General features: G+C 54.6%; 1 protein-coding gene across 2 annotated transcripts; it reads right to left on the bottom strand.

Moving 5' to 3' along the window:
• Positions 1-133: 133 nt before the first annotated feature.
• On the bottom strand, positions 134-22,182 carry SLC41A1 (solute carrier family 41 member 1). 2 transcript variants are annotated; one of them, XM_080569517.1, is made up of 12 exons: positions 21,817-22,182; positions 20,322-20,403; positions 19,170-19,930; positions 13,483-13,590; positions 9,888-9,959; positions 9,427-9,571; positions 9,183-9,329; positions 8,285-8,432; positions 7,573-7,652; positions 6,608-6,742; positions 5,425-5,573; positions 134-3,771 (listed from the first exon to the last, which is right to left on the bottom strand). In XM_080569517.1, the coding sequence occupies exons 3-12, from the start codon at positions 19,545-19,547 to the stop codon at positions 3,586-3,588; spliced, it is 1,548 nt and encodes a 515-aa protein (XP_080425643.1). In that variant the 5' UTR covers positions 19,548-19,930; positions 20,322-20,403; positions 21,817-22,182; the 3' UTR covers positions 134-3,585. The 2 variants fall into 2 exon arrangements, with proteins under 2 accessions (XP_080425643.1, XP_080425642.1); XM_080569516.1 differs by lacking the exon at positions 21,817-22,182 and adding an exon at positions 20,845-20,974.
• Between the last annotated feature and the right edge of the window lie 1,807 nt (positions 22,183-23,989).

Here is a 23,989-nt window from a genome sequence, read left to right as displayed (position 1 = left end):
ACAATTCGTTTTATTTTCTTAACTCTCCCTGCACCGCCTACCCCAAGGCCTCCAGGATAAGCTAGAACAAGCTGCAAAACACAAGAGAAACTTTCAGCCTTGGAAAGAGGCTTATGAAGGGAAGACACCACAGTGCACATAAATAAATGTCATCTTTATTTAACGAAATATAATTTATCAGTTACGTTGACATCTGTCAATTCAGTTATAGGAACTATAAATAATTAAGACAGTCTTTTTCCTTTAATAAAAAGAGTAAACCAGGATTTTTCATTTGCAGTCAGCTGTATAGTAGGCATGCATTTGAGTGCAACTGGTGGGAAGAGATTTCGTCCATCAACATTCTGAAATTTTCAGTTAGATTCTTCCCTGATCTATTCACCCCACCTTATTGAATTTTACAGGCACCACCAATCCCAGCAGCATGACAGCTCTTCATCACCTCCGGGTCTCTGCATCTTACAGGAGACCACGAGCAGCAGATTCTTCCTCGGGCACAAATCCTTTCTTGGGGAACTAAATAGCGATGTGACACACAAAAGACCGGCAGAGTTTCATATATTATATATATATATATGTAAAAGCTTACATGTTAATGGAAGGAAATCTCATATCTATTCCTCAACATTAGGCAGAGAAATCAGGTGAGCAGCAGAGGGTACTCCAGAAGTCCCTGGGCTGAGACTTCCGTACGTGGGTGTGAGATTTTTGTTGTTTGGTGTTTTTCTGTTTGTTTTTTAAACAGAGCCGTGGCCAAATTAGACCTGTGAGAAGCCAAGTCACTAGGGTGAAGAGCACGAGGTTCAGAGCTACTGCCACAAGCGATATGCTGCAAAGATGGAGAAGGGGAAAGCAAGCCCTACATCAGCAAGGTAGAAAGGGGAATCTTCCTAATCTTTCAAAAATCTATCGCCTGCTCTTCTTAGGGTCTGAGAGCAGGCAGCCTGACGGGGCAAGGACCGGCTCTCTGCCTGCTGACCACTGCCAACAGCTAAGGTAGAGAGGGGAGAACTCTGTGCTCACACACTGAAGCACAAAAGGATTCTTCTACTAAGAGTGGTCCCTCAGCAATCTCTCTAGAGTGCACAAGAGCCCGACTGCGTTTGGTTTAGATACTGCTGCTTCTGGGGCTTTGCAGCACTGGCTTCCCGCTCACTAACCCTGAGCTCCCTTTCCAGCACGCTTGTCTCCAGAGGAAGGACCAACTCTGCAAGCAGAGCTCTGGGCTGGGACGTGCCGTTACTGCACTGTTCCTTATCTAGAAAGAAAAGCAGTCAGCATTTGGGCACAGAGCTGTAAAGCTCAGCTGGTTCCTGTGCTGTCCACAGTAACAAACAGATCTTCCAACCTGGCCTTATTTTGGATGAAGCTCAGCATCCCCAGCACCACATTGCACCGTTTTCCAGCAGAGAGATGCCCAGCACTGCTGGGACAGAAAACCAGGAGGAGAAGACAAGTTTTGGTTTCAATAAGGCCTGTATGAGAAATGCAGAAGTTAACCGAACTGAGGAAATTAAGCCAAGCAAGGACAGCTGCGTTCTGCTGTGAGGAGCATGCTTAAGCACAAAAGAAGAGAAGCAGCAGCCTACAGGCAGGCACAAATTCAGCAGTTTTCAGGTTACCGTCTGTGCCTGCAAATAACCAGGACAGGCAGTGACCGCAGCAGGACTGCAGTGCTCCAGGCCTTCAGAGCTAACTAAAATGAGAGCTTTTGCTGTTATTTCATGATCGGGATGCAAGGTGCTACTATGCTGAATGCTGTAGGCATCTCCCTAGAGTTTGAGAGCATGCTGGCAGCTCCCCAAGCTTTGGGTACCACAGCACTGAAGTTAAGTTCCATGGGATACTGTATTTTTCCCATCCTTGACAGACGTTAAGAGCTTGCTCCCATGCGTTCAATTTATGTTCATGCATTAGAGGCTGTTTAATAGCGCTGTCTGCTTCAGCACATCATTTAAACTCAGTGTAACTGAGTGAAGTTTCCAAGTCAATAAGACCCGCTTACATCAAACTGCACTCAGTTTACTGAATTGATTTATATCCAGATGGGAAAAGTAAAAAGCACCAAGTGCCAACAGCGTTCAGGAGGATCATTTACAAATACCTTGGTCACGCAGCCAGAACAGGTTTTCACTCACTATTGCACGCGAGTCCTTCCAGGCTGCACAAGCAGAGCAACAGAAGGTGCCTCAGCCATCGCCCAGCTGAACAGCACAAAAAGGAGGTGGGAAAACTGAGCAGGGAACCCTGCGCTCGCAGTGCTCGGCCAGTGCTCACGTGCTGGGCTGTCACTGACTGCAGATTTCACGGGCCTGCTCAAGGCCAAGCAGGTTCCTTTTCTACGGGCCAGGACAGAGCTGCACTAAGAACCCAGGGCTTCAGAAGTCAGACTGCACCCACTGAGATGTTTTCCAGCTGGCTCCTACACCCACAGAGAACGCCAACAGCTGAACACTGAAGTGGTTTTCCAAGGGACACCAGCAGCCTAACGCTCCCAAGTCTGAAATGCCTCAGGCTCTGCAAGGAAAGGTACTGAGCGGCTTCTTCCCAGCTGCAATGGGCCCGTCAGCAGCACACAGCAGCTAAAAGAAAGCCTTAATGCACAAAATAGGATTTATTTTTCCATCCACCCAAAAGGAAAAGCCAACTGAACTGTGCAGACTGTCAGAAGAATATCGCAGTGCCCATACCAGCACAAAGGAGAGGCTTGCACCCACCACGGTTCCAGCAGATCTTCCTGCAGAGCAGTGGCAGGAGGAAGGGGAGGAAGATGGATGGGAGAGCTCACAGCATCTTCAGGCAAAGCGCAGAGCACATCGGTTTGCATGCAGCAGGAGCTGAAGCTTGGTGCACGAGCAGCTTGCAGTCTCCAAGACGCAGATGCTGCCAGACGGTTGGCAAAGGGAGCCTAAATCTGTCAGCAGAGAGCAGGCTGCTCACAGCCAGATCTCAGGGCTCTGCAGTCGCTCGCTTTCCTTGTGGGCACACAGGAACGGGCATTTTGGTACGGAGGATGCTTCCTCACTACCTTCACTAATCCCTCTGTGCGCTTTGGAGGCCAGGCACAGGAGGGATTCAGAAAGCAAACAGGAGGGAGGAAGGTGACAGGGTAGAGAGGAAAGGAGGTAACTCCATGCCCTCGTCCACAAGGCGTACTCTGCTAGAAGGTGCCTGCTCAGTAAAATAAATCTGAACCTTACCTCCAACATTTGAGACGCTTATGAAGCGAAAAAAGCAACCCTTCACCTCTAGTGACATGCACAGGGCGGGCTTCCTACACGTATGATCTGAGGGGTCAGTATCTTCACTGTAACATCGCTTCAGACAACGGCTATGAAATTGCACTTGGTGATTGTCTCATTACACTTTTTTGTCCTTCCTAAAACTAGATTTATTTTCTGTACAAAGTTGGCTTGAAATATAAACCACATAAAATTCCCATTGAAAATAATGAGAATCCAGTATCAAAGATGAAGTCTCGAGAGAGACGGGGGGAGGAAGTAAAGGAAAGGAAGGTGGAGGAAAAGAAACAACAAAATCAGTGGAGGAGGCGAGCTGTGAGACGGGGAGGGGCGGCAGGGAGAGCTAGTCTCCCACATCGGAGTCCCGGTCACCGATGAGCCAGAGGATGTGAAAGCTGAGAGCAAGGAGACCTGTTCCGATCAGGTCCCCCAGCGCTGTCAAGTAGGGGATGGAGAAGTTGTCAGGATCGAGGTCCCTGCCCCACATCCAGTGCACCATCCAGTCGGCGATATACAGGAGAATGAGGACCTGGGAGGCAGGAAGAAAAGAGCCACGTGAGCCACAAACCCCGACCCTGCAGCCCCGGCCTCCACAGAGCTCCGACTGGGGCCGCTCCAGCTGGGCAGGCCAGCCCTCAGCCCCAGGAGCGGAGCTGGTGGCACATCCAAGCACCTTGCTGAGCGCTGCAGCCCAGGCACTCGATGCATTCTGTGTCCCCAAAGCAATGGGAGCACAGCACAGAGGATCTTAGTGAACCTCAGTGGGTCCTGGGCAAGTTCCCTGTCCCTTTACCAGTCTCTACCCTATCCTTCTTAGCCTCACGTGTCACCATCACGTCTCAGCTTAGAAGGGCTCTGGCACCCAAACACCTGAAAGCCTCCGTTTTGCATCTCAGTTTTCAGATCTAACCAGAAAAAGCACAAAGAGATACAGGGCAAAAAGAGGGGACTGAGAAGCACACCTTCTCTTGGGAAAGGACAGCAACATCTGAATTCTAGGAATAAAAGAGCAATTTCTTCCCAGCAGCAGAAACCACCAGAGTGCAATGTTCTACCTGCTTCAACGCAGCGAGAAAATCTGTACCTGTGTCTAGAAGACACTAAAAGAAATCCACGCTGGATCTTCTCAAGCCTTAGGTCTGGGACAAGCAGTGGAAGTAGCCATAGGCCTTCAGCTCATGCCTCTGGTGGCTCCAGCACTGGGAGGGCCTCGCTCGGGACATGGCAGAGCTCAGGATGCAGCAGCCAGCACTGCGGCCCCCCTGCAGCCCCGGTGCCCCCCGGCCTGCAGGCTGCTCACCGCAGCGGCTTTGCAGAGCGGCTGCAAGCGGAAGCCCCCTCCGAGTGCCCAAGCGCCCAGCAGGAGTTCACAACCTAAATTTAGCCTCCTGGATGACAGCACTCTGCTCTTGCCTCTGATGGATGCTCTGACTCATTTCCTCAAGCTGGCCTGGGTTGATTTTAGGGAACACTGAAACCAGGCGCAGCTTCCACAAGCACAGGGGGCGAGCAGGGGGAGCGGAGCTGGGCTTTGCAGGAAACTCCCCAACCAGGCCACCTCTTCCTTCCCCCCACCGCAGGCAGCCACTCATGCAAACGGCTGCTGTGTTTCTGCAGCAGGAGCACCCTGCTCTGTGCATGTCCCCCAGAACTACCACTGCTACGGGCTCGCACGGCTTCTGCGAGGGGCCGGGAGCCTGGTGCCAGCAGAGCTGCCAGGTCTCTACCCTGCACGGGGAGGCAGCCAAAGCCACGAGGTGCAGGGCTCCTGCAAACTCGACGGCCTGTTTTCTTCACCGGCAGTTTTAAAATTGCTAAAGCACCTTATAGAACAGATTAACACGGAAGAAGTAAACTCCTCTGCTGTCAAGAGGACTTAAAAAGGAAAAGACAGACAAAAGAGAGATTCAAAACTTGCCAAGAATGGGAGGAAGGAAAAGTTGTGCGTACAGGTATCAACAAAGAAGGATTTATTTAGCTTGATACCAGCTCATTTGACAAACAATATTCTTGGCATAGCTCTCTCCAGTACACGGACCTGTTACCTAGAGATAAATATGCTGCAGAGAGCACAGCAGCATACACTACAGCCTAGCTGGCTGAACAGCTTCCCACTGAAGATGGCACGGCAGCGTCCCCTTCCAGCCTGAGCAGTTACAGAACCAGAGGGGCTTCAGCTTACCTGGAGAAGCGCAGCTGTCATGTAGAAGACTATGAAAATCAGGGTGAGCGTAGTGTGTCCTCCTTGCATGGAGGAGATGGTGTACAGAAACACCAAGTGTCCAGGCACCACCAGGAGAAAGAGCACACGGGCAGAGCGGGAATTCACATCTGTCAGGAAACAAAGGTGGAGCTCGGGATTAAGAGTGGCCGGGACACACAGCACCTCTGCAGCCTACCTGGGCTCCAGGGGAGAAGGCAGCACAACCACACACTGGGCTCATCCTTGCACTCCAGATTTAGGCTGGAAAACAGCACCCTGGGCGATGACCTAACTGTCCGGACGCCCCAGGACTTTTTGTGCCAAGCTCGGTAGGAGAGCTTAACTCTGCCCCCAGAGCAAAAACAGCTGCCAGAAGGACTCACGTCCCATCTTGGGCAGAGCTCAGTACAGAGCTGCCAAGGAATTAACATGAACATTGAATTTCCTCAGAGCTCTGTCCGCACCTTGTCCGGTGATCAGTTTTCTGACAGATGACTGTAACTTTGGAGACCTCTTTCCCCTTCTGTTCCCCAAACCCTATAGAGAACAGCTGGTACACGTGAACAGAGCACCACGTAGCTCCCTTTGCAGGGACAGCTCTCTACCAGAAGGCCGGGGCCCAGGCTACAGGGTATCAAGCCTCCCCAGGGATTCTAGAGAGTAACCAGCCCTGCCCACGCTGTATGTCGGAATGCAAGTTTGGGCTTTTCTCTGCTACGCAACCGCTCCAAGTAACGGAGCTCTGAAGAAGCCTTCGCAAGTGAGAAGTTCTGTAACTGCAGCTCCACAGGCCCAGCAGAGCTGCAACGCTCAAGCCTCAAGGCAGGTTTTAGTGTCCTAGACATCTGGAAGAGATTTAGTGGGTGGGGGATTTACAGTATTAGGCAGTCAGGGCATAGGACTTCTGCACCATGTTTTCCTAATCCAGCAGGGCTACGTCCTCTCACTCGGCAGCTTTGCTGAAGGTCTGACTGTCTCTAGAGGGCAGGCCAGGCCAGAAGACCAGCCACGTCCATGAGCTGACAGCTGCTGCCTCTGAGCAGATTTTAGCCACCATTTCCCATACCAGTGCTGCAATGACTGTCACAGACGAGTTTAGCCAGCCATTTGCAGCAACTGCTGCTGGCAGAACTCAATATATGTCAAGCCTCAACTTGAATACCTGAGCTGAAGAAAGTGCTGCAAGGGCTGGGACACTTGCGAGGGGCTGTTTCGGAGCTCTCTCCAGGCATCCCACTCATGTGCAGGTAAGTGGAGATGCGACTAGCCTGCACTGCCACCAGGTTGCCACCCACACCTGCAGATAAGGAGAGAGCAACAAGATTGGATCTCAAACACACTTGAAAGTCATTTTCAATAGCCAGCACACCTGGAATTGCCAGGTGCTGAAATAATGCAAAACAGTCTATTTTTGACCCAAATTCCACTTTTGCAGGATGTAAAGAGCTGAGACAAAGCACACTGTTCTACAGTTTCCCCTTAGGCCCCCTAGAAAAGTACATGCAATTCTATTACTGCAGCTTTTATTGAAAGAAATACACAAAACAACAACAACAAAAAAGACAAGTCAGCCACCAAAACAGACACAGGAAGTTTAAAGCTACTGTTTTTTGCGTGAGGTGTAATGAAACTGGAACCCACTAGTGCAAGATGCACCGCCACAGGACTAACTCCATTTATTGCAAGGCTGAAAACTATCACACAATGGAGTTCTCTTGGTTCATTAGGCAGAAAGGAGGTCAAAGCTTCATACCAGAAGAAACTAGATTTCCTGACTCTGAATTGCAAAGCCAAGTCTTCATGTCACAAGGTGACCACAAAGCACATATACTGGAATAAGGGTCTTCCATCAGCCAGGAGGAACCAAGAAATGAAGACAGTTCTTGTTGGGCCCCAGATCTAGAAAGCTTGTCCTTTAGGCAATTGCTTCCCAGGCCAATTACCCCTCTGGTGAACGGCCAGCACCAGGGGGAGCCATGCTGCTGTAAAGCTTGGGTCTAAACACCGTATCTCACTGGTGATCCAGGAGAACTAGTCTCTAAACTGCCTGAAACGAGGCTCAGAGGCCAAACTCACTGTTTGCCAAGATCTCCAAAAGCTGCAGTACCAGAGTGGAAAGAAACTCACCATTAATAACTGGTGTGAAGACAGCCATCCCAGCAAAGTTTGGATCTGAGACCGTTCTGTCCAAAATTAAACCGCCAACACTGCAGAGGGAAGACCGAAGAGGTCAGTGCCGAAAGCTCAGCAGGTAACTCACAAAGCACTGCAGGTTCTCTCTGCTGCAGTTTGTGCACCCAAGGGCGATGTATCCACCTAACACGCACCTAGTTGTGCTTGTTGCACATGATTTTTGACCTCAATATTTTCTAACAGAAGAGTTTTAGGAGAATCTTCTCTCATTGCTGTCAAAAAGACAAAAGACTAGATCCCCCAACGTAGAGTTTACTACTACAAATTAATCAGAAGCAAACCTGCTTTTTAGAGGGCAGATAGGGCTTTTGTGAGGAGGACTGCTAAAAGGGATCTGTGTCTACTCTGTGGCCATGCCAGTCCCCCTGTGCAGCAGCAGGCACATGGCTAAGGCCTTGGTTTCCAGCAGTCAGGTGCTTAATCGCTCCTGTGCCTCTGGGCCTAGCTCCCAGTGTCTTTGTCTGGCAAACACAAAACGTGGAGGTCATTTTGTGTTTCCTGGCAGAGCGAACTGGAGAAGTGGGAGAGGTTTGGTTCTCTCTCTTCTTTTGGAATCTACCAAGGGCAGACAGGCTGAAAGGGCTGGGGGAAAGGGCGCGTTATCTGTCTGCATCTGGGGGAGAAGAACTCTTCCGTGCCCCCCTACCTGCTAATTGCCATCGCGATAATGACAGGCTCCCAGCCGGAGTACAGCACCTCCCGCGTCGCCGCGTTCTTCTTGGCAATGATGATCCAGATGGGCAGCAGAGCTATGAAGAAGGCGCACACCAGAGGATTCACGTATGCCTTGCTCTCTGAGGGGGAAATAAGAGAGGCAGCAGATCAAGGACACGTTTCTCCACAAATTCAGCTGAGCTTATCAGCCCTGCCTGCAGACTGCTGCCACCTATGGAGTCAGACACACACAAACTAGACCAGGCCAGCCTCGGTTCCACACGACCTGGCATTTCCTTCTTCTGATGCACCCTCAGGGGCTTTATCAACAGCTTTGAGTGAGACCTCTTCGGTTTCCTAATTGCTCATTCCCACTTCCCATTCCTGAGCAAGACCTCCCAGCGTTGCTTCACCTTTGACTGAACCTGGCTGAGTCACATCCTCTGCATCCCAGCCGCCGGGGAAGGAAGGTGGAGGGGAGGGAGGAGGAAGTCTAGAGTGTGCAGCTGCAGCTCTGCACTGAGGACCCCCAGCTGGTGCTGACAGTACAAATGATCACATCCAGAGCTGCCTTCCCCCACTACTTCAGCCATGATCAAGCCCCTGGTGCTTGGAAGGCGGCAACCTCTCCCTTAACACTTTACCTGGTAAGGAGGGTGTATGCAGATCACTGCCAAGACTGTCTGCAGCTACAAGACAGTAAGAAGGTCCAATTCCTCCCCTTATCAGCTCTGACTAGGTTTTGCTAACTGGGATAGCTTCCAGGCCAGGCATCCTATACACCCCGAAAACAGTAAGGGTAAAGGAACAGGAACAGGGTGAATTGCAAGGGAGATGCTGCAGCACGTGGAAGGACCAGGGAGACACAAAAGGCTTTTGTTGCTCCTCACCCAGCTCTTTGTACAAGCCCCAGCTGATTCCTGAAAGCAGAGCTAGGGTGATGAGATCCCCTAGGCTGGCAGCAATTGGTGTGGCTACATTATCAGGATTGATCCCCATCTTCCTGGATCCGATGATGACCCCAATCATGATCATGCCTATAAGTGAAAAAGAGGAAGAAAACAGGATGATGGTAAGGAGAGCTCAGCATTTGAGGAAGAAGTGCATGGAGGGCGTACAGGATCTGCCTCTTACCCAGAACAAGAGAAGCAATGAAGGCAGTAGCCACGCTGCTGGCACAAAGCAGCACAGCATGGTCAAGGCTGAAGTGCCCATCTGGGATCCATCCAAATATCACCGCTGCAATTGAGGCCAGGAAGCCAACCACGGTAGCCTGAACCTGAAAATAAAAACTAGACAGTCACCAAGGCAACTAGTGGGAAAAATGGTCCCGGGGTGAAGAAAGAGGAGCACCACCCAGGGTAGATTAGCACATCTCAGGTAGATTAGCACTCAGCAGGGAAATGCCAAGTTTCACCCCCAGGGCAAACTGCCGTAGTTAGGTGACCGTGGGACAAGAAAGTGCCATTTGCCTCCCCACTAGACATGTAATATTGACAGTCAATACCAAAGAAGATGCATTTAGGCCTTCTGACACTTGTTCTAGTTGTGCTTACACCAACATTCCCACTTTTTCTCCTTCCACATTCCCTTACCTGTATCAGCGCCATGTTCCCTGTTATCATCTTCCAGAGCTCTTTGGGTGTATCCATTTGGCCAATATTAGCCTGCAAGAAGACATCACAACATCATTAAAGACTTAAAAGACTGATGGAAGTCTGCACTTGATAACGGTCAGATTCCTGCCTTCCGTCTATAGAGGTTTGTGCCACAAGCAGGTGAGAACAGCGACCTCAAATCCTCACCTCTTACGGGAGAGCAATTCAGGAGAATTCAATAGAGCTTCTGATGAAAATCTTGCAAAAGCAACACGATATACTTTGCCCTCCTGCAGGAACATGCACTGCTGCTTATTTACCCACTGAATTCACTTCAGTGGTGATCAAGCCAAGCCTGGCTCAGGCCCAGCTGGGTCACGGTGCCCCTGGGGTCAGCCAGCCAGGAGGGAACCTGGGGTGCAGCGACTCCCAGGTCAGCTATCTGAGTGCCCCCAGCTCCCATACGGAGCAAGGCCAGAAGAGCATCACGTGGGCAGAGGGAGCTGGCAGCAGGATCTCCTGTTGGGGATAAAAGTTGAGTAAACAAGGCTAGTGCCACGTGGAGACCTACTGAGTAGCAGGAAGCAGCCATGGCACATGGGTCATCTGGCATCACTACAGGAGATGCTAATCAGAATAAGCAGAACAGACGGAAAGTCGCTTTAATTTCTTGGCCTACAAGCCAAAAAAACAAAAAAAAACAAAAAAAACAACCACCAACCCTGCAGAATCACTGCAGGTTACTGGTCTCTGCAGAACACAGGAGTTCTGTTCTCCCCAGCACCTTCTAGGTCCTTGTAGAAGCTGGAAAGAATAGGCAGAGAGTACAGACTTGTATCCAGTCTTTTAGAAGAAGCTGATGAACAAGAAGAGGAAACGAGTTTGTCACTATGAAATCATAAGGGAGAGGCTCAAGAAATCTCAAGCGGTATTCGCATGACAGAGTCACTGGCTGGCAGTGTCAAACTGCTAAGTGACAGAGCAGCAATTCCTGCCTCTCAGCTTTCCTTTCTGCTCTCTGCAAAAAAAAGCAGCCTGTGATCAGCCAGTCCTCCCGCTCTCCTTGCCACACGTGCACCTGAGAGAGCTGCCGAGCCACGCTTACCAGCACTGAGATGCACCCAGCTCTGGGTGGGGTCCGGTCAGTTTAGTGGAAGGGAAAAGGAATGAGAAAAAAACAAGAAGTTGACTGTAGAGTAGCACTGAGTACATCCAGCAAGGAATTTGAGCTCCGTATGAAGCCTGACCTTAGCATTCCTGCCACACGGCAATTAGGTTGGGATTAACATAACCCAGCCGTAGTCACTGGCAACAGGATCTTAATCCCCTAACTAATGGGAGACTTTTGCTTCTGAACTGTGGAAGGAGCTTCTGAGGTGCCTTAATGCAGCACTAATTGGAAACCCGCAGGCTGAGAAACCCTTCCAGACGCTTTCCTGCAGCGAGAGCACGAGGACATCGTGAAGCACTGCTCAGGAGAGCCTGCTCCTCACACCTGCACGTGGATCCCCCCATGCCAAGGGAAAAAATGAAATCCAGAGAGATTGCCCTGCCCCACTGCACACACGTACAAGGAGGTAGCGCGTGAGGCTAGGAGATTCATACAGAGGCAAAGCCTCCTTCCCTGCTGGGGCCGAGGAAAGCAGAGGACGAAGCCTGGACAAGCAGGCGAGCCGGACGGGCGCTCTCTGTGCCAGCTTCCTGGTGACCCCGCTGCAGTCACAGAGCAGATGGGGAAAGATTTGCATTCCTCCGACTTGCTGTGCAGCCAGGATAGGCTCATTGCCCTGCAGAGCTGCCCCGGAGTTCCTCTGTGCCAGCCCCATATGGGAAGAAGATGGAGAAAGCCACGGCCACAGAAGCGCTGCTGTCCCAGGAGAGCTGAGCACTCGCCCTGCTAAGCCCGTGCTCAGAAAGCTGGCCAAAGCCAAGCCAAGGCCGAGAGGGAGAACGGCCTGTGTCTGGGTCAGCGAGGATCCTGACATGATCTGAACAATAGGGAACAACTAAAACAAAGGGGTTTGTTTCCCAGAACGAAGGGGCAAACAAAGCTCAGCCTGCCACAAGCTGCAGTGCTCAGCCTCCGTCGCTGCAAGCCCTGGCACAGGAGCACAGCAGCTTTGTGCTGCCCGGCAGCACCTGGAGGGAGGAGACCGGTGCCGAGGGGGAGCAGCCAGAGCCTCCCAGGCAGCTCAGCACCTTCAGAGACCAAGGGCTGGCTCCCAGGTGGTCCCCGCAGCACACGTCAGCAGGCAGGGGCTGGGGATGCTGGGGGCCAGGCCAAGTATTTCCAGGGAAGTGCTCTTTGCCTTCTGGCTCCACAGGGACAACCCCACACGGAGCTGGGAGGGCAGAGTATTCCAGTCCTGTAACCAGTGCTGAGCAGAACACAGTGCCCATTGCCACCAGTTCAGTGGGGCAGCAGCTGCTGGAGAGCAAAGGGTCACAGCTGGCATCACCCCACCGCTCAGGGTGGAAGAAAGAAGATCCAGAACAATGAATATACAGAAACCTTTCCAACACTCCTGTGCTTTCTCCTGCAGCAACCAGAAGGGGAAGGCTGAGAAGAAGGGAGCATGCTAAGAGGCAGCTCTCTGCTTGCTGTGCTTGCTGCTATCATCCATCCAGACGGTTCTCCAGCCCTGTTCCTTGGGGAATGCTCCCTGAGCAGCTCTCTCAGGCCAAGGCAAGCCAGCTCCTCTGCAATGCCAAGGGCAAGCCCAGGCTCTTTGCTGCAAGGGCTCTCCGTTCCAGTAACACGCACCAGAGAGCCAGCAGAGTTAAAAGCTTGGCAGCAGGTAGCTAACACCTTGCAGATGGAAGACACAAAGCTGTACTCTCACCACGGGAAGCACAGAAACATCAGGCTGTCGCGTTCAAGTAGAAGATGCTTTACAGAAGGCAGGAGCGATACTGTGCCTGTTAGGAGAGGATGTCAGCCTCTCTCCAGCACCACTCAGCTTCGGAGGAACTGCTGCGTTACAGAAGCAGCTAAACACAAAGCAATTCATTTACTGCTGGACTACCACATCACTCTGAGGAGCTAAGAGAGCTTGTCCCCGTTTCTCACAGGGAGCCCACTGTTTCACACGGATCGGACTGAATTCTAGCAAGAGAAACACCCCGCCATGGCTCTCCATCATCTTGGAGAGGCTGTCCATCCACCTGCTGTCCCCGCAAGGTCCCCTCCATTTCAGCCTTAACCATACGGCTCTCCCCAGGCTCTCTTATCTGCCAGCCCGGCTGAACCTGGCGTGTTCCAGCCTGCTCTGTGTGCTCTGGGTGCACGCCTGCACCCAGCTTCCTTGTGAACAACAGCCGAGCCAAGCACTCCAGATCCTAAACTGCCAAAGCCTTCTGCACCGTGCCTCCAGGCTCACGAGCAGCCCTGACGAGGAAGCGAACTGTCAGCAAAGCTTAAGGACTATTGAGCCTTTAAATCTGATCAAACGGGACGGGAACACCTGGCTAGGAAGGTGAACTCCAGCCTCTGGTTTGGGTGGTCGCTACCTTCAGAGACCCATGCACAGAGAGACTTCTGTCTGCCCAGCCACCTGCCTGCCCCCGAACCAGGCGTCCCCTGGGTACTCACAGCTGTCGACAGGCGAGATGCCAGAGTCATCTCCAGGTTCCCCTTCAGGCCCAGCAGTGCAGGCACCAAGATAAACACCTCTGTCACATACTTGAAGACGTCCCAGTGCTGCAAGATTAAAAAACAGACAACAAAATAATCACAGGTGTTAGAAACCTCTGCTCTTGGCTGGTTGTCACCTGCTCCGCTACCTTTCTGCTCCGGCGCTGCCTGCCCTGAGCAGAGCCCAGTTCCGCTTCCAGCTCCAGCCTCACGCCTCGCAGCAACTTCGCTGTTCCTGCCATTTGTGTAGTAGCAAACGTGTTCCTGCTGAGCTTAAAAACAGGATCTCAGCCTGCAACCTTCAGTTAAAAAAATCCCCTGAAGTTTCCCCACTGACAAAACACTTACGTATGCAGGGGCCAAAACAGGGAGAGACGAGCAGACTTTGCCCAATACACGCAGTTTTTGGCAGAACCAAGCCCCGAAGTTTGGTCAGTCTCAGCCCAGAGTCATTCCCCACACGTGCATCTTGCGGATACCCCGCAGAGCACGGCACCGCTGCTCCCTGGTGCTGCCAGCACCAAGCAGCAGCCCACAGGGCTCTGTCCCTGCTTCCCTCACCCCTGCACATGCACCGCTCGATCCTTACTGCCCACCCTGCCTCTAGGATCAAGGCAGCCGTGGTTATTTAGGAAAAAACAGAGCAACTGTAGGGTGAGCAATCCCACAGGAGAGCAGCTGGCTTCCCAGAAAACCCAAAACCACCCCAAAAACCTCACAACCGTGTCAGGGAAAAAAACAAACAAACAACACAGGCTGCACGAGTGCCGTTGCCTGACGCCTTGCTTTCATGCGTGTTTTGCAAGAAGGCACCGTGTCCAAAATAGCTGCCGCTTCCCACACTGCCTAACTGGCACGCTCCTTAAAGGAAATGGGGCGCTGCTGGAAGGGTGCTGGGGAGCTGGCGGCGGCGCTGAGCACGTTGGCAGTCGCGGCTCCGGCTGCTTCCTTCCTGCCAACGGGACCTGCGGCCGGCTCCATCCCCGCAGCGCTCCCCTCGGCCACGCCGACGGGCCAAAAGGATGCGCGGTGCTGGCTGGGCAAGGAGCACGAGCGGCCAGCACCTTACAGCAAGTAAAGGTCACTACCTGATGACTAACGCCTTCCCGCGGGGAAGGACTTTGGGTATTTTTGTTTATTTTTCCACCCTTTGTGATGCTTGCCTTCGGCACCGGGAGAGCGAGAGCCAACAAATCCCAGTTTCCTGCTAGGGCTTTTGCAACGCCACGTCCAAGCTGCACGCACGGGGAGAACCACTTGAGAGAGGAGCACGGTCACAGGAGGCAGGGAAGCGCTTAAGAGGGATGAACTGGGACCATTTTCCCTAAAAGAGAAGAACTGCCTTCCACTCACTTCAGAAAAATCCCTGTAATGTCTCTGACAGCCTGTAAGACAAGCTAACAATGCTCCCCAGCCCCCAGGTGCACGGATGGAAGATGCTCAGCTGTTTCAGGCATACCTACGAGCCTCTCGCTGCCCAAGAACACAGCTGCTGAGGATCCCCAGGCTCCAGGCTCATCCCTTCCTGCACCGAGGAATCCTGCCCAGCTGCTGCGATGGGCAGTGCCTAAGGAAACCCTGCAGCCCCTGCCCCAAACACCTCGCACACAGAGAGCCTGAGCCTGGGAGACCTCACTGCAGCCAGAGGCGCTCCAAAAGGCTGCGGCTCAGCACAGCTACCTGAGCTGACAGTGCAGAGGCGTTTCATTTCAGCATCTGGTGCTGAGCAGGGCAGGAGAGGCAGGAGGAGAATCAGTCTGAAATATTTCCTCCGACACAGCAGCACGTCAGGCTGCGCTTCCTTTAAGGTCACACCTAGGAACAGCTGAGCTCTGCTCTCAGGCTCTATTTTTAGGCAGGCGCTACGATTATTTTGCTACTCATCCTGGTGAATCCTTCGCTACAACTTCCCTTTGCTGCCACCTCCGAATCAATCCACAGGCTCCCGCTTCCCAGCGGGACGAGCTGGGTGTCACCAGAGGCACGGAATGAAAGGAACATTGTCAGCAGCCCGACCGCAGGCTGGGAGCACCGTGCAAAAGCTTCCTGGCTCCTTCCTCCTGCAGAGATATCACAGAGGCAGGCCCAGGAGACAGTTTGCACGTGCCCGCAGCCCTCCCGCACCTCGTCCCAGCACCAGCTTTGGGTGTTAACCTTTCCAGGAGGCTGAGCTGCAAGCTGCTGCCAGAAGCTGCTGTAACCGGAGCCTGCTAGAGCAGCTCCCCAAGCAAGACAGGGGTGTTCCTGCAGAAAGGGAAAAAAAAAAGAAGCCATCTTCGGGGAGGGAAAACAAGAAGATTTCTGCAGACATCAGCAGCTCGCTCGCTGCAAAGAGCAGGACCTGTGGGCCCCTGCCAACTTTCTTAATATCAGACGTTATACAACACTGGTCTGCGGGCACTTCGTGCGGCTCAGAGGGCTCCTGCCGAGCACAAAGCTCCTGCAGAAATGTGTGCCCACGGACGTGGCTTCAAGGGGAGAAGTACAGCGCAATGGGAAGACAAAAATGGGAAAGAGAAGGGGAAATATGAGGTTAAGTTGACTCCCCCTGTAGCAGCCCTCTCTGAGGAGCACACAAAGCTGTCCTCAGGGGTGAGGAGGGAGCGTAACAGCCTGCAGGATCCCCCACAACTGCGCACGTGAGGGGAACGGCTGGTTTTCAGCAGGAGGAGGCTCTTCACGTCCACTGTCACCCCCTGGCCCCCACGCAGAGGGAGCAGAGACTGCAAGCCACCAAGGTTAACGCTCTGCGCCTCCACCTGCTCAGCCGGTGGTCCCCCGGCACGCGTCTCCCAGCGCCAGAGCCACCGGGCTCGGCCTCTCCCGTGCAGAGCTGAGGCCGGACCCCGGCTTCTCGCAGGTTCTGGAAGAGCCACCGAGCCCCAGGTGGCGTTCTGCTGGTCCCTCCGGGCTCGCTGCGTTTCGGAGGCTTCGCACCTGCAGCCGTCCGATACTTCCAGGGCAGCAGCTGCTTCTCGGCCCCTGCCACGTTCAGCCCCCGCGTGCGGGGTGAAGGCTCGCGGTGGCAGCGCGGCTGCAGGCGGCTCGCGGCAGGACGGCGATTCACGACAGCTCGCAGGGGAAGGAAGTGCCGAGGAGGCAGCAGGTTACAGCAACCGCTGCCGTGGCCGCGCCGTGCGCTGCGTTTCTCTCCCACAGACCCTCAGAAAGCCGTCGCACCCCGAAGAGGCGAGCAGCGTCAGGAGAGCCAGAGCCCCACGCTCCCCAGGGAGGAAGCAGTAGAGGCTCAGTGAGAAGCCCGGTAAGGCTCCTCCAGGCCTGGCACCGGGGCAGCTCGACCGCAGCGTTCAGCAGGGTTAGCCCGTGCTGTCACGGGTCTGAGGAAGCAGCCTTCTGCCTAGGAGGACAGCGACGGAGGCAGGGAGGACGGGAAGCCACACCTGGGCAAAGGAGGAAGGCGCCGGGGGGCCCGGGGTCAGCATCCCCTGCCGGTCCCAAGGGGGATGCTAACGCCAGAGGTGGCCAGGCGGGGGAAGCGAGCAGGCTCCCTCCTCCGCGTTAGATACCATCCAAAGCATCTCCGGGGGGCAGGCAAGCCTGGAAAACAACCAGCAGGGCTCTGCTGGGAGAGGGGACCCTGCCAGCAGCGCTCTGCTGTGCACAAAAGGCAGGTGGCACGCTTGGACGTCACCTGGCGCGGAGCTCTCCAGTCCCAGCGGGAGCAGAGGCAAATTCCCCGGGACACGTTAACGGCTCAGCATGGCCAAAGGCCAGTTTTCACACTGGGGAGACTAATTACAGCTGGCTGATTAGTCTGGTTGTCCAAAGCAGAGGAAATTAAGGGTATGGAGCTCTCCATCCATCACAACCCGTGGCTGCATCCAAAGCAGCGGGACTCCTCTCTGCCCCAGCGCCTTGCTCCCCGTGCCTCCCTCCTTTCACCCAAGGCTCTGAGCCCCTGGGGAGCCCGTGACCAAGAGCAGCTCCCCAGACCCTGCAGACAGGCAGAGACCACACGCTTCCCTTCCCCCCGTTCCACCCCATGGCATTTAGATGCCTCATTTAATCCCAAGGCTAAAGGGAGTTAAAGGAGTTGGCAGGACACGCTGCATAGCTGCATGCTGAGCTGCTGTGGAACAGAGGAATTATCAAGCTTTATTTCTAATGGCCATAAATAAAAGGCAAGAGAACGCAGCAGTACGCCACAGTATCCCACCCCTGCCCCTCTCCTCCCCAGCCAGGAGGGCTGTTCCTTCTCCAGGACGGACTTTAGGCTGGGTACAAACCACCAGAAGAGCCACACGGGAGTTTACAGGGAGCTCGCGGAGGGAAACGCGTTTGAAATGCCTTTAAGAAAGTTATTCCACTAAATCTGTCTCTCCCCTGGATTAGTTTAGTGCAGCCAGCCCTTCCTGTTCTGAGTCACAACCCAAACCTCACAACTCTTTCAATAGGTTGCATCAAGAGAAACCAGAAGGATGACCAGCATGCAAAGGCATGCAGGAAAGAACCATCAGGGGCAATAAAGGAAAATAAATGTCTGCCTGACCACCCGCACTTACAGACAAATGCCCAGGGCCGCACTGGCACAGCTCGGCTGGAGGTTAATGCTCACTGCCAGCGGCACGGGCGAGTGGCTGACGTTAGAGCCTCACTGCAACAGCTCGTTTACGGCACGCAGGTGAACGGGGGAGCAGCAAGCAGAGCGTTTTTGGCTGCCGACAGCTCCAACATGTCTGCCTCCATCCAAACAGTTCCAGAAAGCCACACTGCACGATCGAGCTCTGCGCCTTACTCGCTGCTTTGGCTGGGCCTCAAGACAAGGAGCTCTGCACTGCCCGTCCTTCGGGGCAGAGGAGCAGGGGTTAAGAGCCCATCAGCTGCCAGAGACACCTGCTCGGGAAACCACCGCTAGAGAGAAGGCACAGGAGCCACAGCCTGCTAAGTCACGTTTCCCACATGAAAGCTAAGCCAGCTGTGCGGTTCCCATAGTGCCACCCACCTCGGAAGACCTAAGAGAGACCTGCCTGATAACACAACAGTTTTCAGCCAGAGGTAACAGCGAGTTCCCTGCCTGGCCTTTCCCAAAGATCAGCTCCACACAGCTCTCAGGAAGAATAAATCATCCTGTCGGCCCAACTGCTCCTGGCTGCTTCGAGCCCCCGAGGAGGCAGAGCAGGGGCCGCCCAGCCAGCCCTCAACCTGCAGAGCACCACACAGCGCCCTGCACACACTGCAACAGGGGAATCGCTGACCTGGCTGGCAGGAGCCTAGCGTGCTGGAACGGCACAGCAAACATTGCGGGCGGTAAGGGGAAAGGGGACGTGCAGGGCTAGGGACCAGGGACGCCTACGGGCACCGTCAGGGGTCGACGACCGCTTCATTCCCAGCAGCGACGTGTGGAGCGGTCCCAGTTCCAGGCAGGTGCTCTGGCTGCACATCTGTGACGTCCTCCGAGCTGGAGCAGAGCAGCAGCGGTCCCCGCAGCCCCTCCTCCCCTCGCTCCAGACACCACCAAGATCCCCCCCCCCTACCCCAACCAGCCTGCAAGGAAACACACTGCTTCCCCTTGTAGCTGCCAAATCAGCCTCGGTATTTGAGTATCCCCTGGCTCGGGAGCAAGCTGTGGTCTATGAAGATGGGACTCGGAGCCCAGCATCGTACCGGGGAGGTACCAGTCCTACCTGCACGATGTCCAGCACCATTCCAGCAGCAACTGTCCCAAAGCCTGCCAGGAGGAACGGAAAGAGGACTTGCAGCCCGATGGAAAACGAGGTCTCCTTGAGCGGTGAGGCTGGCTCAGGACCTCTGTCTGTGCTGGTGTCATCGCTTTCGTTGCTCTGGCTGCCGTTTTCCAGCAGGGCGTCTTCTTCTCGCACCCCTTTAGCGTTGGCGCGGGACTCCAGCACCACCACTTCCACCCCGACACCGTCAGGTCCCAGGAAATCCGAGGGCTCCACCAGCTGCCCTCGGTCTGGACTGGCAAGGCAGTTCATGGGCACCGTGGGGAGCACAGCCCCGTTGGCCTGGTGGGAGTCCTTCTGCTCCGGCTTGGCAGACATGCTGCAGAGAGGCTCTCCTGACCCTCGGCTTGGTGGGCCTACAGCCAGCAGCTGTTCCAGGAGAGATCTTTGGCCAGGGCCTTACACAAATGGCCCTTCCAGCATCTAGAGGCCACCTCTCCTAGCCCTGCTCGCCCGCCTTTGAGTGCAGAGACTGCTCCCGCAGCAGAGATCCCCATCAAGCAAAGTCCAGGAATGGGGGACACCAACAACTGAGCTAGCAGAGAGCGCAGTAGGAGCTGTGAGCTACAGCAAGCTCACTCCAGGTCTCCTTCCCTCCAGTGCTGTGTGGTACAGCAGCCACCGAGATGGGATCCAAGCTCTTCTTCTTCGATGTGTGACCCTTTAGCACATCTTTCTCCAGGTCTTCTTCCAGCAGACTGCTGTGATGGGGCACACAAGGCAGAGAGAAAAACAGATGAAATAAAGACCACGGAAGAAAAGGGAAGCTTAAAGGAACCAGAGGGTAGATACAAGAGGGACTGGCTTTCAGAGACAAAGTTCCCCCAATCCAGAAAAGCTCTTCTTACTACCGGGGCTCTGTTAGTTTCCCTGGTAGCACTTCTCCTCCGCAGAACTTGAGTCTGGAGGCTCCTGCGGGCTTTTGCTCCGTTTCAGCCTGTTCTGCGCTCTCTGCCAGAACAGCCAGCAAAGCTAGCAAGCTCCAAGTGTCACAACCGTCCTCCTCTTCCAGAAGGATTTCTCACCTTACAGCGCGAGGCAAGAAGAGCTCTTATTTAAAGTAACAGCAAGCTCCCAGTTAAGGTTACTTACTGCGCCGAGCAGGCTGCGGGGCAGGAGCTGGCATCGGGACAGCCTCACACCTAACATCCCTCTCCAGAAGCCCGTCCTTCACCTGAAACACAGGGGGAAAAAAACGCTCCGTTGGGCTCTGCGGCTGTCGGCACAGCGCCCCGTTCATCCCGCAGCATCCCCCTCCAACACACGACACGTCGGCAGCCGCGCCGCTGCCCCGGCCTCCCCTCGCAGCCCCGGCAGGCACCGGGAGGGGGGCCGTGATGCGGTGCCGGGGGCCGAACCCACCCCCCCCGGGGACAACGGGCTCGGCCCGGAGCTCCCCGCCCCGCCTGGCTGCCGCAGCCCCGGCAGAGCCCCGAGCACCACCGGGCAGCGGTAAGGCTCCGCCAGCCCCCCCGGTCTACCGCAACCGGGGAGCGGCGGCCCGGGGGTGCAGCGGCGGCCCCGGGGAGCGCTGCCCGGCCCGGCCCCCAGTCCTCCGGCCCGGGACTGCCCCGCGCCCCAGCCCGCCCGGTGCCGCCCGGTGCCCGCTCCGCACCCGCCGCCGGCTCCGCTCCGCTCCCGCGCCGCGGCGCGCCCTGACATCACCGCCCGCCACTGCTGGCCCCGCCCACGCGCGCCGCGCGGCGCCGCCATTGGTCCGGGCGCGAGTGGCGTCACGCGCGGCCCCGCCCCCCTCCTCCCGGCTCTGCTGCCCGCGCAGAGGGGAGGGAACGCCCGACTGAGGGGCGGGGCTTAAATGGGCGTGGCTCGTGGGGGCGTGGCCTATGGCGCGAGCTGTCCCGCCAGGCGGGGGCTGCGCCGCGGGGCTCCGAATGAATGAGGGCGGCTCCCCGCGCCCCCTTTCCCTTCGGTTTCCTTATTTTGGGCTCAAGCAAAGCAGCACGAAGGTGGCTCGGATAAAACCACTGCGGTGTCCCCGTTGCCTCAGGCCCTCACACCTTTGCAGTGAGGCTCCCCTACGAAAGCCGAGCTCCCGGAGCAGGCAGCAGTGCTGCTTTCACCGCGCTGCGGTAACTGGCGGAAGCGCACTGGGTTTTGTGCCTGTCTGCTGCTGCCCGGGCCACTTGAATGCAGTATTTCAGAGGATAACGAGCACTGGCATTAATTTAACCCTCACGACCTCCTGATGAGGCACTGACAAAGAGACACAGAGGAAAACTTGGGACATACAGAGATGATGCCTTCGCTAAAGCGGCAGCGCAGTTCCACACTCCTGCAGCGGGCTGGGAGTGCAGTCCCAAATCCCGTCTCCAACCCTACCCTCTGTTTTCCTTTGTCCAAACAAACCTGGTCTCTAAGGCTCTCTTTCCGCCTTCATCTTTCCTTCCTGACTCGGAAAATCCACACCTCCCCCGGAGCAGCCGTTCTTTCCCCACCCCCACGAAAACAAGGCCCACCAAAATGTGACCTTGTTGATTAACACTCGGCCAGCTGCACGCTCAGGAAGTGGAAGCGTGAAGACAAAAGCCGCATGAGACAAGAAAACAGAAATAGATAAAATCCCCACCAGCTCGCTGACGCGCAGAGATCAGAAAGGCAGAGGATGAAAGGGCAGGAAATGGGCTTCCAGTTGCGGGGCAGCAGGTACCAAAGGTAACGAGTCCTCGGAAAGGAAAAAATTCAGCGCTGAGCTGCAGCAGGTCATGGAACCGCGTGCCCGTGTGCTTTACAGCAGCCACATGACTTTGGCACTGCCACGCTGCCACAGAGCACAATTTTGGCCTGAACGGCCCAAAGGTGTACGGCATAATTTTCGCCTTTTCATCGAAGGATCCAGCAAAACAAAGTGATTTGGCCAAAGTCATTCAAAATAAAAACCTATCATAGAGTTTGACAGTGTCCTAAGAAGTCCAGACCCTTTGCTGTCTGTTCTAGCTCCACCGCTGTCTGCCACAGATCCAAATGCTGACTTGAATCGAGTCCCAGCCACCTCTGACCAAGGAAGCCAGGGGAACCTAGCTGTTAACTTCTTGTAACCAGGAATCTCAACACAGAAACTGAGACCAAGTAATTATGGATAACGACTTACCCCTACAGATGTCAGTCCTGAGCAAAGCAGTTCAGGAAGGCAGGTGACATCAGAAGCTGACCCTAATCTGGTCCTGACCTGGGAGCCACAAAGGTCTGTTTTACCAGCCTGGAAGCAAACAAAACCCATCACCATCCTTTTTCCCCAGGCCCAAATGCTCACCTCTCGCAGCTGCGTTCGCGTGTCACCCGCACGCTGTGTGTGCTGCAGCAAACACAGGTCACCCCCAGTCAGGTACGTCCCTAGGGTTTGGGTTTTTTTTTGCCACGTGAGGGCACCTGGCAGAGGGGAGCTGGAAGTCCTCACTTCCTGCGTTCCGGGAGGCCAGCGGTTCCTGTGTCAACAGCTGCTGCCCCAGCGATAGCATGGACACCTGTCACGGAGGGACCGAGGACACGCCTCGCACTGCTGCTTTGCTCCGGATGTAAGCTGTAAGCTCATTTATATTCTGAGATCGGGCCGAAAAAAGGACTGACATCACAAGGCTGCTGGGATGGATCAAGGAGACTCACCTCAACTCCCCACTACATCCTGCTCCACAAAGATCCTTCCACTTCCCGAAAGATGAGACACTGGATTGATGCTGGTGTCTGAAAACTGAGCAGTACGGTAATAACACTGCTTAATTATCCAAGTGACTTGGAAAGGCAGAAGTGCTCCGGGGCTCATTACCACTCCTGAGTACTTCCACAGCTTGTCGGGCGGGCTGAAATCAGACCCATACCGACACGAGACTAAGACCAGGAGGTAAGCCAGTAGGTTTACAGGTAGGTTAGACACGTACATGCCTGCTGTAGTGACTGCAGCACAACTAAAATAGGACGTGGATAAAACCTTCTGGTTCTTTCCTGTGGGCTTTCTGGAAGAATTCATATCCCTTACTCAGGCCATTGGATCAGTCTGTGATAACAGCCTGCTGCTGCTTTTCTCTCTAATCATCTTTATCAAACAGAAAACATGAAAAAAAACCCCGGTGTAGCTGTGGTAACTGGACAGAGAGCTTGTAGAGAGCCTCTGCACTGACAGAGTCAGCACAGTCACCAAGCAAAGGATTACTGCCACCAGCTAGAAGGAGCTTTTTGATTGCTCAGTTAAATAACTGAACTGCAGCCAGGCTCCTCCATGTGGCTGGCTTTGTAGTGCAAGCTCAGGCACAGCGTTCAAGTGATCTGAGTGTTTACAGGCCGACAGTAAATCACGCAATTATGGTGGATTAAAATTATAAAAGAAAAGATGTGCGAAAAGCCACCCAGGATGTATTTCACAGCCTGCATGTCGCTTCTCATATCCCCCTGCCCAGGCCTGGAGCAACACGCAGGTAAATCCATCAGGACGAAGCACATTCTCTCTTTGTCCCCCCCCCCCCCCACACACATTAACCACCCTTCCATGTGGTCATTTTCCTTCCTGCTGAGACCTGACTGCAGCTTCCTTTGGGGCCCCCCCTCCCAGCTCTGAATCAGCCGGAGCGGTCTCTGCTGCGCGAGGCAGGTCCCTCCCTTCCCCGCCACGCTGAGCTCTTTATCTCTGCTGTGGAACCGGAAAGCGGAGCCGAGCCCCCCGCACGGCAACTCACGATGACACAGCCTTCCTTGTGGCGTTCAGCTAAGGACAATAACTCCCCGGGCAGTGCTGCTGAATGCCTCTAGGC

The sequence above is a fragment of the Anser brachyrhynchus genome (genome assembly GCF_964034855.1).
Source record: "Anser brachyrhynchus genome assembly, chromosome: 27".
NCBI lineage: Eukaryota > Metazoa > Chordata > Aves > Anseriformes > Anatidae > Anser > Anser brachyrhynchus.
This window is presented reverse-complemented; position numbering and strand designations above follow the sequence as displayed.

Coding starts and splice junctions, on each gene's coding strand:
- SLC41A1 (XM_080569517.1), bottom strand. CDS start 19,547: ATGTCTGCCAAGCCGGAGCAGAAGGACTCCCACCAGGCCAACGGGGCT. Junction 9,572..9,887: donor GGAACATGGCGCTGATACAG/GTAAGGGAATGT, acceptor TTTTATTTTCAG/GTTCAGGCTACCGTGGTTGG. Junction 7,653..8,284: donor ATCGCGATGGCAATTAGCAG/GTAGGGGGGCAC, acceptor TTCCCTCTGCAG/TGTTGGCGGTTTAATTTTGG.